The following is a 20,426-nucleotide window of genomic DNA, read 5'->3' on the forward strand; positions in this document are numbered from 1 at the left end:
CTCATCTCTGCTGTTTGACCTTTCTTTTTAACACCCGGTTTTCACTTCCATAGCATAAGACAGGAGCCGCCATCACTTTATACAATTTTATGGTGCTCTCATTTCGTATTTAATGGCACAATGTTCTACTAATGATACCACATATAGCTTGCAACATGTGAATTTTATTTTCAGTATCAAAGTCAAAATCAAAACTTATGTCGTAGCCTACGTGGGAGATCTGAGAGACCTGTTCTAAAAGTGATCTAAAACGATTTTCTATCTGAGTGGATTCTTTTCTTGGAATGCCATTATTTTTGTTTTATTACTACGAACATTTTTTGCTAGAGACCAATAAAGATGTAAATAAAGCAGAGAAGACACTATTGAACTTTTCTGTTTGTAGTATGCACCTTTAAACTTTGTAATGTCATTATTTATGCTTCTGATGGACATATTGTTTTCAGGCAACTGATAAAGAAGTGGAAACAGCAATAAATACAGCCCTAGAAGCTGGTTACAGGCACATTGACACAGCTTATGTTTATATGAATGAAGCTCCTATTGGGAGAGCTTTGAAGAAATGGTTGGATTCAGGAAAGGTCAAAAGGGAAGAATTGTTTATTGTGACAAAGGTAACATTACAGCCATCATTGATCTAATCCTACAGTGTCTCTCATATTTGTGAGTTTGCTACTGATAATTGCTTACCTAATTAAATGCTCCTTTATAAAACGTGTGGTTTACATGACTAAAAAAGCTTGTAAGAAAAATGTATGTAGTAAAATAACTCTATAATCTTCCAGCTCACATATAATACCTCAGTATGTATCAGTAAGGACTGTAGTTATGTAAATATGAAACAGCAGCAGTAGATAAGCAGAAGATGGATGTATCTGGCCCAAAATAGAATTTTTCAAAGTAACAGCACTTCTGTTAGTTAAAATGTTTATTTACATTGTTTAATTGTCTATAGATAATTTGTATTTATTTACATTGTTTAGTTGTCTATAGCTATTTTGTGTTCTCTTTGTGGTGAGGAAATTATAAAATATACCATAAGCTAGAGATACAACAATAACTGTAAATTAATGAAAATACCTGTCAGCTGCAATTACCATTACTATAGACAGCCCCTACAGTCCATTTGTATGCCCACAAAACCATGCTGATGTTGCTCAATACTAACCTTTGGCCTTCTCTGCAGAAATGATTTCATTAATGACAAACATGCAACTTTGATTTATTTTAAAATTTTCATTTTTCATATATTAAATATATTCTCAAGGGGTGTAGCTTTCATATAAAATTAAACTTATGAAGACATGAAAATCTTGTAAACTTCTGTTGCATTGTAACTTTTTCCCCCTAGATGAAAAGGTAGCTAATATTTTCTTACTTTCAAGTAGTACATGAATGAGCATTTGTACTCTCTGAAAAGACTCCTTAGAGGCTGAAGATTCCAGACTGGTTTTTAATAGTTAATGAATAGTGGTTAGAGTATGTTTGGCTGACAACTGTAGTAAAGAGCCATATGTACTTTAAGAGCGGAGTTCGAGATGCCAAGATTGTATAATAGTTTTGACATGACAAACATGAGTGACAGCTGTAGTAAAGAAACAGTATGTGAAGGCAAAGAAAGAGAGACTTAAAAGAGCAGACAGGACATTTTTGTTGTGTGTATGAAAGAAATATCTCCTCACAGAAATCTTCCAACTACACTAACACCTGTAACTGAAGGGGTCTTTAAGACCCATGTAAAAGCCTGTCATATGACTCTGTGTGGACTGAAATGCAGCTGTACAACAAACAAATACAAGATGAATTTGGCTCAAAATTATGAGCTCATATAGTGTGCCTGTGCTGAAGTCTCCAGTATTTCAGTTCTGATTGGATTTTAGGTACAAACAACATGCAGTGCATGAGGTGATTCACAGGGTGACAAGGTGGCACAGTAAACACATATGGATGGCGTTAAGTATTCATGGATCATTGCTAGATTAGGTGCGTGAGGTATGCTGGGAGCTGAGTGTCATCTGAAATGTTGTTTTATGTCCCAAGAGGAGGCATAAAACATTCAGTGGTAGTATGGACATACAAATGATTCATCTCAGAGCCAGCATCATTGCTGTCTTAAGTCTGAAGACACTCAACCGAAATAGTATCTGTTAGATACATCATGGCAGCCTTTGGGCTACACATCTTCCATAAGAATGTATCTTGGACTTTTAGAAATTACTGTTGTATGTTTAGTGTCCTACCAGATGCATTTCCGTTGTACAAAAGCATTACTTGTGTCAATTAATGTATGAATCAAGGAATAATGGGGTGCTGGCCTATTCAAGATGAGTCAGATATCTACATCTATTATGGAGAGAGATGCTGAGTGCCTACTGTCTAGGACATCCATATGACATTTTACAACCTAGCTGATATTGTGGAAGAATTGATATGGTGGTACCAGGGCTCTTGTTTGGGCAGCTTCATGTGTACTGTTGTGACTGTGCTCCTTAGGAATGACCTCATGGGATGGCATTTCAACCTTTTGCATGATGTAAACGGCCCTTGGTTTCGTTTGGCAGATGATAATGCAGGGGAAAAATGCCTTCAACATGAAAAATATAGTTGATATAGAGTGGCCAACTTACTCCCTGACCTTAACCCAAATGAACATGATTGCACTAGATTCGGTTTTTGTTCCATAGACCCAAAAATGAGATGATTCTCATGGGAGTGGAACATGCCAGGAAGTATAACATAAAGAACACAGAAATCTGAATATAATACTCACTTCCCTGATCATTTGTCAGAAGACTGTCAATATATGTGAATACATTATAGTAAACTGGAACTGCTAATATTTACAGAACTAATACAATGTCAGAATGAAACATAGTTCTGTACTTTTAATAAATTTATTGGACACAAAATACGTAATCTTAACTGTTGTGACCAAGTGCCATCAAAACTGAAATCTAACAGACAATTTTTCTTAAGTTGCTCTAACAGCCCTGTTAAGATATTCGTCTATAGAGCAGAAGAAGTTGCCTACTAAAAAGTCTTTCAAACTCCATATAAACTATGTTTATCCAGAACCAAGGTTTTAATGGTTACTGGCAGTTTATTGAAAATGTGTGCCCCTGAATATTAGACCCCTTTCTGGACCAAGGTAAGTGATGTTAGGTCTTTACGGAGATTGTTCTTGTTCCTAGTATTGACACTATGTATTGAGCTACTAGTTGGAAATAGAGACATATTATTTGCAACAAATTTCATTAAGGAATCAATATACTGAGAAGGAGTGGCTAGAATACCCAGTTCAGTGAACAGGTTACTATATGATGTTCTTGAATTTACACCACAAATGAGTCTCACTCATTACATGCTTTTGCACTCAAGGAACTTTTGCTTGGTTTGATGAGTTGCCCTAGAATGTGATCCCTTATGACATAACAGAATGAAAGTAAGTATAGTATGCAAGTTTTTTTGTATTTATATGTTCCATGTCTGACATTTGCAAACACAGACTTGTTTAGGCGCTTCAGCAATTGTATGGTATGGCCTTCCCAACTGGGAGTTGTAATCCTGATACTGTCGACCTCTTCTACCTGCATGTCTTAATATGTTATACACATACCAGAAGAAAATATCTTACAGGTTCTGAATTGCATATAGTGAGTCTTTTCAAATTTTAAAGGCAGTGAATTAGTTTTAAGCCATGTATTAATTTCCGTGAAAATTTGATTAGCAGCCATTTCTAAATCTGTACTTGACTTGCTATTTATTGCAAAGTTTGTATCATCTGCAAACAAACAGAATTAGCATCTGGAAATGTAAAAAATGAGAGGTCATTAATGTTCACAAGAAAAAGCAATGGATCCAAGATGGAACTGTGAGGAACAGAAACCGCATGTGTTCGCAGTCAGATGAAGACTGATTGCTTACTCCACAGGTATCTTGTAATGACACTCCTTGTTTCCTGTTAGTCAGGTGTGACTCAAACCATTTTGCAGCACTGCCAGTGATGCCAGAATATTCTAATTCATTTAAGAGAAATCTGTGATTCACACAGTCGAAGGCTTTTGACAGATTACAGAAACTGCCAGTAACCTCTAGTTTCTTATCTAATGAATTAAGTACATTCTCACTGTGCATGTAAATGCAGTCAGATATATATACCTTTGGTTTTCTTAGTTCTCACTCTGTTCATGGTAAATTCTTTTGATGCCTTACTGCAGCTGCAGTTTGGTACAGATATGCAATGAAGATTGATATAAGCTTTTGAAGAACCTTGCCAAAAATAACATCTTCAGTCTTTTTCTGTTGCTTCCTCATTCAGCCCTTAATGAACTGTAGAAAGGATCCTGTCAAACACACTAACACACAGATTCCAGCTCAGATTCCTGGTGCATAAAATAGCAGGAGGATACATACCAGTCACCTGTTCCCAGTTCCCATATTGACTGCCTTCCCCTTCAATGTGAGGTGGCACATTGGTTAGCACACTGGACTTGCATTTGGGAGGAAGACTATTTGAATCCGTGTCCAGCCATCCTGATTTAGGTTTTCCATGATTTACCTAAATCGCTACATGCAAATGGTTGGAAGGTTCCTTTCAAAGGGCATGGCTGACTTCCTTCCCCATCCTTCCCAATGACCTCACTGTTTGGTTCCCTCCCCCAAATCTGTCAACCAACCAATCTTCCCCCTCAAGCATGCTGGAATCACAACAGTAGTTACCATTTGTTTGTAGAAAATGAAAATCCATAATAGCTTGCTGATTCTGCATTCCGTTTAACACAGCAGAGCTGTTGTAGTAGATTCAAAAGAACCAGGCATGTTACATTCCAGGTGTGTACATCTATATTTGATCCCAAACACAGCAGCCAAAGAAAGAACAATATAATTTTCTGTGTTAGCAGATAGGGAAAACAGTGTGAAATTTCAAGGTCAAAAACATGTAAATGCCAGAATCAAGACCTTGTCAAAGTCTAAGCATGTAACACAGTGTCATATTCAGTCACAGAACTAAGACTTCTGCATTCCAGTAGACTTGCTGCACATTAATGTGACAAATGGGAAAGACGGGATGGGAAAGTTCCAGGCTGCAAAGAAATGATTCTGTTGGTCAATTTGAGGATGGTTTGGGAAGGTTTCACATTCGTCTAGTCATATACTGGTCATGGGATACACTTATGCATTTCAGCTATGGCAGCCAACACTAAAAATGCAGGAACCATAGAAGTAGTTCAATGAATCCATTAACATAAACAGATGTAAAATATTATAGGAAGCATCAAAGTTGAACAATCCTTTCTCAAAAGTCTGTCCCCTGTTCTCCATTTCAAGGAGTATAAATGTGGCATTTTTATTGAAATCCAGCAGAATTGTCTGTCATTCTGATGTTTTCTTCCATTTCAGATTTTTAATTTTGACATTCAACCCGACATTATCGGAGTGATAATAAATTATTTTTGTGAATATTTACCAGCTTTACTTAATAAGTAATTGGAAATGCAGGATTTAGTCCTATGAGGATCTCATTTCAGACTGTTGAATCAAAAAGGTGGCACCCATGTTCATATTAGTGACATAAAAATATGTACTTTACATAAATAGCTATCAAATCTTTGAGATACAATAAGTTCTGTGTAATTCTTGTCAAATTTAGTCCATGTGGTATGACACATCTTTTTAATTCATTGAATCATTTATACCAAAACTGTTAAATTTTGAATTGTGCCCCATTTTAGAAAAATTTCTGCAGACACCAATGACATGCTGTATTGTCTCTTGAGAGCATCACATATCATACTGATGGTGTGTATACCACCAGCAAGAGTATAAAACATATGATAAGTGCCATCCATGGCATTTATGGATCTTGCTTGGACCTTGAAAACTAATGCAACACCTCTTAAAAGATTTCCCAAACTGGGCAGTGAAGCACTGCTGTCTGTCTATACAACTAAGAGCCTACAAACTAACTTCAGATTCTGAAAAGAACATAATTGAAATTGAATAAGTGAATGATGTAATCAATTGTTTAATTATTGCTGACTCAGTATGTTTTCATTCCAGGTGCAGAGATATTAGTACTTAAACATAATTTTGTAGAGTAATGATAACATAAAAATATAATTTGAAGCCCCATCCTTGATTTTTGATTTAAAAATGTAATTTGAAACTGATTATGTAATTTATGCACTTATTAATGTTGCATGTAGATGTGTATAAGAAAATTATTTGTTGTTTTTCAGTTGCCTAACTTTGGAAACCATCCTGACAGAGTAGAAAAATACATCAAAAGATCACTGGCAGCCCTGCAGTTGGACTATTTAGATTTGTATTTGGTCCACCATCCATGTGGTCTTGTCGAGAGAGAAGGTGACATGTTGCCTCGAGATGAGTCTGGTGCACTGCTTGTAGATAAGGAAACAGACATCATAAGTGTGTGGAAGGTAAAGTACTGACAACAAATTTAAATAATTATTGTAGCACTAGGGGCCTACTTCAGGTAGTCATTGTCATCAAAATTATTGAATGAAATTTTTGTACACCACTGTTATATTTGTAATGTCATGTCACATAAAAAGGAAGGAAATTTATTCCACATATGACCTATAGTGATACAAAGAAATGATTGAAGATACAGAGCTTTAAAATACTGTTACATGCTCATAATTAATATTTAGGAAACTTGCAAATGCTGCTTTGACACATCTCAGCACTGAATGAAACAAGTTTTTTTATGCATCCTGGAGGAATAACATTTTAGGTAGCTTCCATCTCAGTCAGTTCACATATTTTGACCATTGGATTAGCGTACTAGTCTCTGAAGAAAAGTGAATGGACTGGCCAAGGAAAAGCAGTATCTCTCTTATAGAGACGTCTCAAACATTCATTGCAAGGTATGGATGTCAATTATCTTGTTGTAGTACAGCTTCAGGAATGCACTGAAGGAAGGACACTGATTTGAACCCTATCACTTCCCAGAAATAGCTCTCTGTATTGAGATTGTAAAAAGTTGTCTATCACACCCAGTGTTAACTGAGCCCATCACATTAAGTTTTCAATCAGTACAGAGCTGGACAATGTGTACAGGTAATCTGTTTATCAGCTGGAGACATAGACATTCATCCACCCCTTCAATAATAAATGAAGGAATTTCACATGAAAAGTTTATTGTTGGTGATCATAACTTTTGAACAAATTTGGCTGTGGAAGGAGGCAAGTCATTATGGGGGGTGTCCCGTTTAAAGCTTGGACCAGTATATTCTTGATATACATCAACAATTCTTCCCAAAGAGTCAAACATGGTGAAACAGTGATGTTAGCTGATGACAGTAACATTATCATCCTTGATGAGTCACCACATGTATTGATGAAAAAGCTGGAGAAATGTTCATGCATGTATGCAGGTGGATAGAAAAACAACAAATTAAGCACTAGTTTCCACATAACCAGAAAACCCAACAGTAGCTCTCATGAGCTCATAGAATGTGTATCAACCACAAAATTATTAGTGGCATGTGCCAACACACACCTAAAGTGAATGAACACACAGTATCTGATCAAAAGTTGCCAGACACCTATTAGTGGACAGGGGTACACCCACCCATCGCCTTTATGATGGCTTGAAATCTGCTGGAGGCCAGTGGGTGTCAGATGTTTGATAATGATGATGATAATGCTTGTAAATGCTGATAAAGCAGACTCCCTCTAGTATTTCTATAGGTGGTCTGTCGTTGAATACCCACTTGCATGTTATCAGTTGATGTGATCCCTGTATAAATGGTGAGCAGTTGCTGTCATTTTAATTTTGTGTTTGTCGCTACTGCACGTTGACACCACGCCATTCTGTTCACTGTGTTTATATTTATAGGTAGCAGCCTACCGTCTAGAGACAGCTTTATGATGTTGAGAGTGACTGTAATAGTGATACAGTCACAACTACATATCAGAAATTATTTTGTGGTCATGCACTTTTTTGTGCTATTAAATTGATTTTACACTGATGTAGACTGATATTCATGTAGGCCAGAATTGGATTACTTTTGTTGTTGTTCATATAGATAAGAATAATATTGTTGGAATTAATGCTATGGAAAATTTCCCTCACTAACATATTGCTTTCAGGACTCTGATGTTGTAAAAGACACTGTATTCATATTCTGCATCTGCTGGTGCACCTATTGATGTTGGTAAGCTGTTTTTGTAAATTAAGTCCTGATGATATGTTAGGTATTTGAATTAAAGGATGTGAGATATTGCTGAATTTAGTTTAATGGATGACTGTAATCTATAGCTGTAGCTGTGGCTGTAACAATATCATTGTCAATCTCACACTGTGTGAAGATAATAGAACATCATTTGTAAATGCAGTGAACAGTACAGCATGATGCTGTAACATGCCTGGAGATGGGGTTTTGTAACTACTTACAGCTCTCAATCCACCACAGAACAAATACACAACCTAAGAGAACTGTGAGGTGGCTTATCTACAAAGAGGTTTGGTTGAACGCTGTTGCATTATGTTCTTATGCAAGTGTCTACAGATTATCAAGGGGGCTATGGCAGAAATCAATGAATGTTACATGTATACAATATGAATAAATATAAATGATTAATTAACAGGAAATTAAGGTAATGATCCCTTATGATAATGATGTAGACTAACCACACATTCAAACTTTACTTCTGGTTTATTAATAGAAGACAAATTTTCTTTGAATGATGGCCCTACACAGGATAATGCTATCCACAACAGTAAAGGTGAAATTATTAATGATTGTTCTAGCAGAGTGAGCAGAGCAGTTGCAGGCAATGGTTACCATAAAGCAAAATCATTGAGCAGTGCACTTCAATTCATTTAAGATTTTATGGATTCCTAGCGCTTTACAAATTCAGTCAAATCTCCTTGCAACAAGTAGACCATCATATGATAGTTTCAAGGTCTCAAAATCACCGACTGACATACAGTAACTAAATTCCATATAAGCACACACAGGAATGTGCGTAACTCAGAATACAGTCAAATACGAATGGCACTGTGACAGCTCAACCAATCTTGCCCTGACAGCATCCCCCAGCAAAAGACCCCGATGGCAGCCCTGCATACTCTGTTCTCAGTTATGTCACAGTTGTAACACATGTGGTTATATCACATGACCTGCCACCCTGCTCAAAAGAATATCTATATGCCTGACCATCATTCATTTACATAATCATTGCACAAGCTCGAAATATACCAGACGTTGTTGTTGTTGTTGTGGTAGTCTTCAGTCCAGAGACTGGTTTGATGCAACTCTCCATGCTACTCTATCCTTTGCAAGGTTCTTCATCTCCCAGTACCTAGTGTAATGTGCTGTGAATACATAGAAAGAAAGATCCCTTATCATTTAGCTACAATATAGCAAGTCAGCAACTGGAAGCCAGTAATTCCATAAATTATCTGGGAGTGCGCATTAGGAGTGATTTAAAATGGAATGATCGTATAAAGTTGATCGTCAGTAAAGCAGGTGCCAGACTGAGATTCATTGGAAGAATCCTAAGGAAATGCAATACGAAAATGAAAGACGTAGGTTACAGTACACTTGTTCGCCCACTGCTTGAATACTGCTCAGCAGTGTGGGATCCATACCAGATAGGGTTGATAGAAGAGATAGAGAAGATCAACGGAGAACAGCGTGCTTCGTTACAGGATCATTTAGTAATTGCGAAAGCGTTACGGAGATGACAGATAAACTCCAGTGGAAGACTCTGCAGGAGAGACGCTCAGTAGCTCGGTATGGGCTTTTGTTGAAGTTTTGAGAACATACCTTCACCGAGGAGTCAAGCAGTATATTGCTCCCTCCTACGTATATCTCGCGAAGAGACCATGAGGATAAAATCAGAGAGATTAGAGCCCACACAGAGGCATACTGACAATCCTTCTTTCCACAAACAATACGAGACTGGAATGGAAGGGAGAACCAATAGAAGTACTCAAGGTATCCTCTGCCACACACCGTCAGGTGGCTTTCTGAGTATGGATGTATATCTAGATGTAGATGCAACCTACATCCTTCTGAATCTGTTTAGTGTGTTCATCTCTTGGTCTCCCTCTACGATTTTACCCTCCACGTTGCTGTCCAATACTAAATTGGTGATCCCTTGATGCCTCAGAATATGCCCTACCAACCGATCCCTTCTTCTAGTCAAGTTGGGGCACAAATTTCTCTTCTCTCCAATTCTATTCAATACCTCCTCATTAGTTATGTGAGCTATCTGTCTAATTGTCAGCATTCTTCTTAGCACAACATTTTGAAAGCTTCTATTCTCTTCTTGTCTAAACTATTTATCATCCACTTTTCACTTCCGTACATGGCTACACTCAACACAAATACTTTCAGAAACGACTTCCTGATACTTAAATCTATACTCTATGTTAACAAATTTCTCTTCTTCAGAAACGCTTTCCTTGCCATTGCTCTCTACTTCAACCATCATCAGTTATTTTGCTCCCCAAATAAACTCATTTACTACTTTAAGCATCTCATCTCCGAATCTAATTCACACAGCATCACCCGATTTAATTCGACTACATTCCATTATCCTCATTTTCCTTTTGTTGGTGTTCGTCTTATATCCTCCTTTCAAGACACTGACCATTCTATTCAACTGCTCTTCCTGGTCCTTTGCTGTCTCTGACAGAATTACAATGTCATCGGCGAACCTCAAAGTTTTTATTTCTTCTCCATGGATTTTAATTCCTACTCTGAATTTTTCTTCTGTTTCCTTTACTGCTTGCTCAATACACAGAATGAATAACATTGAGGATAGGCTACAGCCCTGTCTCACTCTCTTCCCAACCACTGCTTCCCTTTCATGCCCCTCGACTCTTCTGTCTGCCATCTGGTTTCTGTACACATTGTAAATAGCCTTTCGCTCCCTGTATTTTACCCCTACCATCTTCAGAATTTGAAAGAGAGGATTCCAGTCAGCATTGTCAAAACCTTACTCTAAGTCTACAAATGATAGGAACGTCGGTTTGCCTTTCCTTAATCTGTTTTCTAAGATAAGTCATAGGGTCAGTATTGCCTCACGTGTTCCAACATTTCTACGGAATCCAATCTGATCTTCCCCAAGGTCGGCTTCTACCAGCTTTTCCATTCATCTGCAAAGAATTCACGTTAGTATTTTTCAGCCATGCCTGCATTACTTAATTTTGTATACATACATTTAAGGGTAGTATCATTTCATTTACACATTGTTATATATTCCATCTCCTTATTACATTTTCAACATTGCATGAATTGGATCTGCAATCACTAGTCAAAAGTGCTCCTTTTTTCTTTCTGTACTAAATTAACTAAATTACTCAAATGTCATCTCGCAAATATTAACATGCAAATTTTTCATTAAATAAACATAGACAGTTAAATATTTCTATAAACTATCTGTGCAGAGGCTAGCTGTTTTGTGTGTTTAAGGAGAACTTTGTTTTGGGCACACAGCAGTAGTAATTTAAGCAGTTTTGTTTATAATAATTAGGTAGTTTAATTTACCCTTATGCCAAACACACTCACTTGTTAGTGGATTTCATGCTCAAACATTTCCTATATCATGTGCACAGGCAACATGTTGGTATCCTTTGTTATAATTGTTAGATGGCTTTGTAAACTATTGTTAATATCTTATTTTGTAATAGTAGTGCAAACATGGTGATATTTTTATAGGAACTGTCTTTTTCTTGTGATTTCAATACTGTTTTCAGATTTATTATAGCTTTAGTAGAGACAATTTTAATATTTTTAGTGAATCTGTATTTTAGTTTCAAATGCAGACAAAATCTCACCATGTTCATGTGCTGTGGTCAGGTGCTTCCTCTATTACTGCTCTCCCCCCTCATCAGAAATTCTTGGCAATATCTACTTGGACCACACTTGCGTGTGTGGCTTGGGAGTCACCTCGCAACTTGCCATCTATAATTATTTCTTGACAGCAGATTCCAGAGCACCATTGCTGTCAAACCTGTCATATTACACGGCACTGTCACCTTTCTCTCACAGTACCATATTGCTATAGTGGTGTAAAGAAAATCAATATGCAACTGCTGCATGCCATTTATATAGGGATCAGTCAACTGAGAATGTGTGAATGGGTTTTTAACAGCAGACCTTCTACAGTAAATCTATAGACACCATGTTAAGACAGCAATAGCTGTGTGATTTATAGAGCATACAGAGTGTTCCTCAGGGTCAGGATACTGTGTTGAAGGCGTGAAGTGGCTTAAAAAGAATAAATCACTTCTCAGCTTGTGGCAAGATCAGTACATTTTATTTTTTAAAAAGATGTTTATGTAGCCCAAGCACTCGTTAAACAAAATTTAGCAGTGTCTCCATGTCCTTTAATCAAAATACATAACATATCATCAGGTCTTAATTTACAAAACACCTAGAATGAAACACAACAGCTTATTAACAGCAACAATCAAACAATGGAAAATCCAGGATGGAATGTAACAATATTACGAGAAGGAAAGTTGCTTCTCGCCATATGGTTGAAATGCCGAGTCTCAGATAGGCACAACACAAAGACTCTCACAATTAAGAAATGTCCTACCCACTATCCTTACCACCCCTCCCACAGTGGTATTCTGCTGTCCACCGTACCTACACAATGTACTCATCCATCCTTACACAACCCCTGCTGCCAATCCCTTTCCTCACGGCTCATACCCCTGTAATAGACCTAGATGCAAGACCTGTCTCATACATCCTCCTCCCACCACCTACTCTAGTCCAGTCACTAACACCACGTATCCCATCAAAGGCAGGGCTACCTGTGAAACCAGTCATGTGGTCTACAAGCTAAGCTGCAACCACTATGCTGCATTCTATGTAGGCATGACAATGACCAAACTGTCTGTCTGCATGAATGGCCACCAACAAAATGTAGCCAAGAAACATGTGGACCACCCTGTTGCTGAACACATTGCCTGCCATATGGATCCTTCCCACCAATGCCAGCTTTTCTGAATTGTGCTGGTGGGAACTTTCCCTGCAATGCATCCTACTTTCCCATAACCCTTCTGGCCCCAACATTCATTAGTCATTGTCTTCACCCATCCAGCCCCTTCCCTGTTCGTGTTCCAACACTGCACAGCCGTAATTCCACCACCACACCTGGTCTTTTTATTTCTCTCCTTTTCCACTACTCCCCCTCCCCACCTCTCCCCTATGCTCCATTTAACCTGCAGCATTTCACTGTCTGCCACCCTCACCATATTATCCCTCCCCCTCCCTGCCCCAGTCTCCTGCTTACCCCCACCCAGTCACCACTCCCATCATGCACTGGTGCCGCTGTTTGCAGTGTGGTTTCAGTTGCCTGAGACTGCAGTCATGTGTGTGAGTTGCATTTGAATGAGTGTGTGTGTATGCATATGTGTGTCTGTGGTTGACGAAGGTCTTAATGGCCGAAAGCTTTAATTGTGAAAGTCATTTTGTTGTGCCTATCTGTGACTCAGTATCTCCACTATACGGTGAGGAGCAACTTTCATTCTCATTACATTGTATCACCAGCAACAGAAGCACTAGCAGAGGCAGAATATGACCACGAAGTCTCGGACAACATTAAGCCTTGAAACTGACCGCATCTAGGGAAGGGAAATTTTTCATAGCAGTAGTTCCAGCAGTATTGTTCTTGTATATGTGAATAATGGCAATAGTAACTCAATTCTGACAACCATGAGCATCAAATTCCATTTATGAAAAATGAGATTTAATACAGAGGCACTGTCTAGCTAATTGCAAACAGATGAAGATTATTTATTTAAAATAATTTAGAGTAATGATTAAACCATAATCAAGCCATTTTTTCTTGTCCCTCAGATAATTTAGTTTTATCCCCTGAGGGATAATTATCTGCACATCGGGAACCACTAGTTTATGCTAGTTAAGCTTATAATTGACTTTTGATACCCCATGGCCACATTAAGAGTGTTCTGCACAGTGAGCACAGCAGAGGGTATGTTACTTAGCTCCTTCAAAGTTGGGAGGATTGTATTCAGAATCACCATCCCTACAGAATCCATCCTACACCATTATAGGACAGAATGAGTAGAGGAAAAGGTTTAGGATGGGAGTCAGGAGCCTCTGAGCTAGTGACTCCTCCCAGAAGCTCCAAGCACTAATAGAGACAGGAGAACACAAATCATTATGAGATACATTCATCTGTCCTTTCTAGTCTGGTAGTCCCTACTGATTACTATGCTATTGCCAGCATAACCCTTGAATGGAAGGATCCAAACCTCGTTGCCCACATGAACTCTTCTGTGCTAAGGTAATTACCTGGAGAAGTTCTTTATAGAAATTGTAAGCTGTGATCAACACATTGATGTAAAAATCCTCTTGCTTTTTAACTAGAAAGTTGATGAAAGTTCTTGAGGAGAGCATGAAGACAGTAATCTGTATGTATACATTTGCTTACAGTTTTATGTATGCAAATTTATTTATATTGTAGTAGATATACAATTTATAATCATCACATAAATTCACATTGTCTCATCTCATCATCTCACAAAAATTTACTTGTCCAATATCAGTTTGTAACTATGTACAAACATGACGAAACAGACCAATCAATCAGTCAATCTAACTTAAGTACAAAAAAAGTGGGTAACACTTGTGTGGTTTCAACTGGCGCACAAGCTCACCATATTGCAGAACCTCTGAACAGCTGTGTAGTTGCTGTCCAAGCCAGAAACAGAATACTGGGATAGGCTACCAGAAGATGTGAAAAATTATTCCAAATGTGAATGTTAATTTAGCAGCTTGTAGCATCTGTAATGGATGCATGCTGTTGTTCAACTGAAACAGTTTTCACTATAGTATACACTCGTCTTTGCATTGGTAACATGCCCCATCATGAAAAATGAATCATTTTAATAGATTGTAAAAAAAAAATGTTTCTTCACATTACACTGTGTAGTGCCTATGGTCTAGGGATAGTGTCTTTGACTAGTAATCAAAGTGTCCTGAGTCCAGGGTTCAATACCACTTACTGCTTAAATTTTGAATGAAAGTCATCAGCTATGCCAGCCAAAGACGTGAGGTAGAAGTAGGGTAACCTCTTGCTCTGGGGATGGGAAAATTCCCCCAAATGGTGGAAGAATTGGCAATGATCAACAGCATGAGGATGCAGAAGCCAATGGAAACTATTACATAATGTGTATCCATACAAAGTGTCATGATGGTCTCTCCAGTGGCAGAGGGTGAGCTACTGTTAACAGTTCAGTGATAACATTGTCACCATCACAACCAACAACAGAACAACACCAACAATAATAGTTCAGGTATACGTATTGCGAGAAGAAGAAGAAGAAGAAGAAGAAGAAGAAGAAGAAACAGAGAAAGTATACAAAGATATTGAATGAGTAATTCAGTATTTAAAGGAAGTTGATAATATAGTAATCATGGCTAATCGGAATGTGACAGTGGGGGAAGGAACATACGACAGGGTTACAGGAAACTATGGGCTTGGTAATAAGAATAAGACAGGAGAAAGACTAATTGAGTTCTGCAACAAATTTTAGCTGGTAGTAACCAATACATTGTCCAAAAGTAACAAGAGGAGGGGGGTATTTGTAAAAGACCAGAGACATGGGAATATTACACATGGATTACATTATGATGAGACAAAGATTCCATAATCAGATATAGGGTTGTAAGGCATACTCAGGAGCAGATATAGACTTGGATAATTGTCAAAGAGAGTAAATACAGAGAAAAGTAGGACACTGGTAGCAGCATAGCAAGGGGGACGGGGTGGGGGGTTTGTCATGCCCCGAACGCCACTTGCAGAGAGTGCCAAATGGTCTCCAAGAAATAACAAGATTTTATGGAGAATGTATTATTATTAGAGTACAATCTGTATATTAGTATTATGTTCCTGGAGGGGGAGAGGGCACCTGTAGAGTGTAGCATAGAACCCTGATTTCCCAGGAGGGGGGCAGCACCAGTAAAGTGTTGTGCCCTGGATGCCGATGTGGTGTGGGGGGTCAATAATGCTTCATGCCCCAGGTGCTAGTTATGTTTGCTATGCCACTGAATGCTGCTGCACTGATGAAGGATGAACCACATTTGAGATTCTCTAAGGCTGTAGATACTGCTAAAATGAACACCACTGAAAAAGACTTCAACTGTATAAATGGTGAAAGAGGGTCAAAATTCTGAGAAAAATAGGATCAAGCTATAGGGAAAGATGGGTAATATAAAATGTGAACAAGCACCAAGAGGGGACAATGAAAATGGAAGACCAAGAAAAAAGTATTGGATTGAAAAGGGTGTAAGACAGCGATGCGCTATTTATCTATACGTTGTAGAAGCAATTAAAAAAAGAAAAACACTTTTAACACTGCGATTAAAATCAGTGTGAAAGGAGATAAGGTTTTATGATGACATTGCTCCCCTCAGTGAAAGTGAAGAGGAATTACAGTATGTGTTGAATGGAATGAACAGTCCAATGAGCACAGCATATGGATTTAGTGTAAACTGAACACAGACAAAAGTAATGTGGAGCAGCAGCATTAAGATTAGCAATAAACTTCAAATTAAAACTGGTGACCACAAACTACATGAAATGGGAGAATTCCTCTATCTTGGAAGCAAAGCAATACATGATGGATGGAGCAAAGATGACATAAAAAGCAGACTAGTACACTCAGAGAGGGCATTCATGGCTAAACAAAGTCTACTAGTATTTAATGTAAGTCTTAATTTCAGGAAGATATTTTTATGGGTGTATGTTTGGAGCTTAGAATTTTATGGCAATGAATCTTGGACTGTGGCAAAACCAGAAAAGAAGAGAATCAGAGCAATTGCGATGTATTGCTACAGAAGAATATTGAAAATTAGGTGCACTGATAAGAAATGAGAAGGTTCCCTGAAGTATCAGTGAAGAAAGGAACATACAGATAACACTGACATGAAGAAGAGACATGATGATAGGACATTTGTTAAGAAATCAGGAAAGAACTTCCATAGTACTAGTGTGAACTGTAGAGGATAAAAATTGTAGAGGAAGACAGAGACTGGAATGCATACAACAAATAATTGAGGGCACTCTGGGATGAAGAGGTTGGCACAAAAAAGGACTTTGTGATGGGCTGCATCAAACCTGTCAGAAGACTGTTGACTCAAAATATTTCATAAAAATAATCACATAGCTTACTTGCCAATTGGTATGTGTTTTACAAGATTCCTCAAGCTAGGGGTTTGTGGTGGCCATATACTGAAGTACTCCATATATGTGACTGTAATAATGGTGTACTATGCTAGGTTGAAAGTGCTGTATTGTGTAGTGATTGGCTCAATTGTAATTGTTGATATGTACCAGATGTCAAAGCTGACACTTACCAAGCTAATGACGAATCACGTAATTGACAAACACATTGTGCAATGTGAAGGAAAGTTGATAGTTGACATGCTTGCAACCATCAACTTTCCTGTACACTTGCACAACATGTTTATCATTTACTTGATTGACCACTAGTTTTGATACATTTAAATTACAGTAGCCCATGAACAAACAAGTGTAGCTGTTTGTGAGATAAAAGTATCAATCCTCAAAATACACCATTCTGTTCTTCATCAAACAAATATAAATCCTTATTTTCCTATTATAGGAAAATAAGTATTTATATTGCTTGAGTGTTTGCAGGTATTTACTGACCAGCCCCTTTGCTATGGCTTTTTGCCCCATGAGAAAAACAGGTAAGATGTGGCAAATGTGTGCAACCAAATGAGCTTATGGGATGGTGACATGATCACAGTTAAGTATTACACAATTGTCACCAATCATGTGCAACACATTGACTTTCAGACTGGGCATTCTGGCCATTATCTTCCATTTTAACACAGAAGTATCTGATTTCTTGAGGCCATCTATGTGCAGATTCAAGATTACTGTGATGTGGTTATCATCACTGATGGAGCAACTCAATATAGCATTGTCACACAGCTTTTGCAATACCTTCAGTGAAACCATACCATATTGGCCAATTCTTCTGAGAAACCTATCCATACCACTTTTTATCGCTGTTAACACACAACAAACACTGCTGGCAAAATAGCAGTACTGAATCGAAGCTTGAGGGAGAAGAGTAAAGTGGACATTATTGTTGTCTATAGCAAGTACATTGAGTGAATCAAGCAAGTCTGTAACCAAACAAGACACACAGCAAATGATATCGACATTCACATTTTGAGCAGATATTTCAGTGCAGCACAGATGGAAAGATAGATGTAGATAAGAAACCAAACAAAATGCAATTATTCTGTTATAAGATACTGGAGATCACAGGTCCCTTATGTCTAAATATTTTTATCCCTGAACAACCTCCAGAATTTTGTCAATGGAGTTTGGGTTTACCATGTGTGAAATAGAAAGTCATCTGTGTGACTAGACAGATTTTTATTAAATGGTTAATAACAATTGACTCAGTCACATCAGTAAAATAGTGTAGTACTTTTTAAAAATAGTTTGTTACACTATGGCATATTTTCAGATAAAATAAATTATGTATTCTGCATTATGTTAAATTATTAAAAATATTTCATTGCTGTTGATGTTGTGCTTTTGCTACTCTGTCTTTTTTCTTCTTCTATTTTATTTTTTAATAAATATGAAATTTTGCTACTTTCTCTTCTCAGGCAATGGAAAAACTCGTGGATGCTGGTTTAACTCGTGCTATTGGACTGTCTAACTTTAATTCAAACCAGATAAAGCGAATTACGGATTCTGCTCGCATTGTACCCGCAAATCTACAGGTGGAACTGCACGTATATTTTCAACAGCGTGAACTTGTCGCTTTCTGTCATGCACTGGACATATCAGTTTGTGCTTATGCACCAATTGGATCACCTGGACTACAAAGTTTTGTGAAGATGATTGGGGATGACCCTGAAATGTAAGTCATTTAAAACTCAGTACAGTTATAGCTGACTGAGAAAAGGAAAACTTTTAGTTTTTCTTGAAGGATTGTTATAATGTCCACTGTTAAAGACATGGTACATTCACTTCAGCATCATTATGAACATGTCATCGTAATGGGAGATATGAACATATACTTTGTGAGAGACACTTTCACTGCAATAAACATAATAAGATTCTTTTGTTGCAACAACATAAACATTGTTCCATTACAACCTACACCCTGCATGGCTAGCAGTCACACTCTTGTAGATATAATGTCACATCCTGTAACAGGTCCTGTTGCCAGCTTGGACAAAGATGTGGTCTGTGTGTTGATGACAAAGTGGGCTGAGAGTTATCATTAATGGAGTGAGAGGGAGAAAGTCTCCTAGGGCGCTTACCAGAGGTGATTTTGAAATGTAGAGAAGTTGTTGTCTTCTTATCCAGTTTATTTTACAATAGTTCAAACTGATTCACAGAGGTGTCTTACAATGGCTTTATATCTTTGCAAATCAGTGAGTACACTCTACCACCATATATTAATCCTTCCCTCCAACTTCATGTTTCTGAATTCTACCTTTTGCTGTCGGAGATGAGCACTTTGCTTGTAACATGTTGTGATAACTACAACACAACTTGTTCCTCTTTATACACACATCAAATAAAGTTTTGCATCACCTCGGTTCCGAGAGTCCGGGAACCTGTGCATAAAATTGGAATAGAGATCAACATAAACATCATTTCCACCACTTTTATTGCTCATAAAAACCACACATTGCCTGTTGTACAACCACACAGTGAAACCTTCAGAGCTGGTGGTCCAGATTGCTGTACACACTGGTACCTCTAATACCCAGTAGCATGTCCTCTTGCATTGATGTATGCCTGTATTCATCATGGCATACTATCCACAAGTTCATCAAGGCACTGTTGGTCCAGATTGTCCCACTCCACTATGGCAATTCAGCATAGATCCCTCAGAGTGGTTGGTGGGTCACGTCATTCAGAAACAGCCCTTTTCAATGTATCCCAGGCATGTACGATAGGGTTCATGTCGATTGTAGATTGTATTTTATTGATCCTGTTATCTACATAGCAGCTTATGCATAAGACATTGGACAAGTCAAGTTATAAATATACAGTCTGAAAGTAATTTCAAGGCATACATATTTAAGCGTACAATAATACACTTTACACATAAGTATTTATATAACACATTTCATAAATATAAATATTCTTCAATGGAGTAGAAGCAGTGATGCTGTAAATATGACTTTAGAGATTTTCCAAATGTATTGACCTCAGTGATAGCTTTTATGTTTTCAGGAAGTTTGTTATAAAGCTTAACTCCCATGCGAAAAGTACCTTTTTGGCACAGTGCTGTGCTGATTTGAGTCATATGTAAGTTTCTGTTTTGTCTGGTAAAGAGCTCATGTATATCACAGATTTTTTGTAGTCTCTGGTCCTTGCCTATTACATTTAATTTAAAG

At 37.7% G+C, this 20,426-nt stretch overlaps 1 protein-coding gene across 1 annotated transcript in view; it reads left to right on the forward strand.

Annotated features, from left to right (window-relative positions):
- The window catches only part of LOC126463818 (aldo-keto reductase family 1 member A1-like), a 135,753-nt gene that overhangs the window by 91,636 nt on the left and 23,691 nt on the right, over positions 1-20,426 (forward strand). Inside the window, exons 2-4 of the mRNA XM_050096190.1 lie at positions 447-614; positions 6,240-6,440; positions 18,675-18,931. Coding sequence (XP_049952147.1) covers positions 447-614; positions 6,240-6,440; positions 18,675-18,931 — 626 coding nt within the window. The remainder of the gene's footprint in view (positions 1-446; positions 615-6,239; positions 6,441-18,674; positions 18,932-20,426) is intronic.

This window comes from Schistocerca serialis, chromosome 1 (genome assembly GCF_023864345.2).
Source record: "Schistocerca serialis cubense isolate TAMUIC-IGC-003099 chromosome 1, iqSchSeri2.2, whole genome shotgun sequence".
Lineage (NCBI taxonomy): Eukaryota > Metazoa > Arthropoda > Insecta > Orthoptera > Acrididae > Schistocerca > Schistocerca serialis.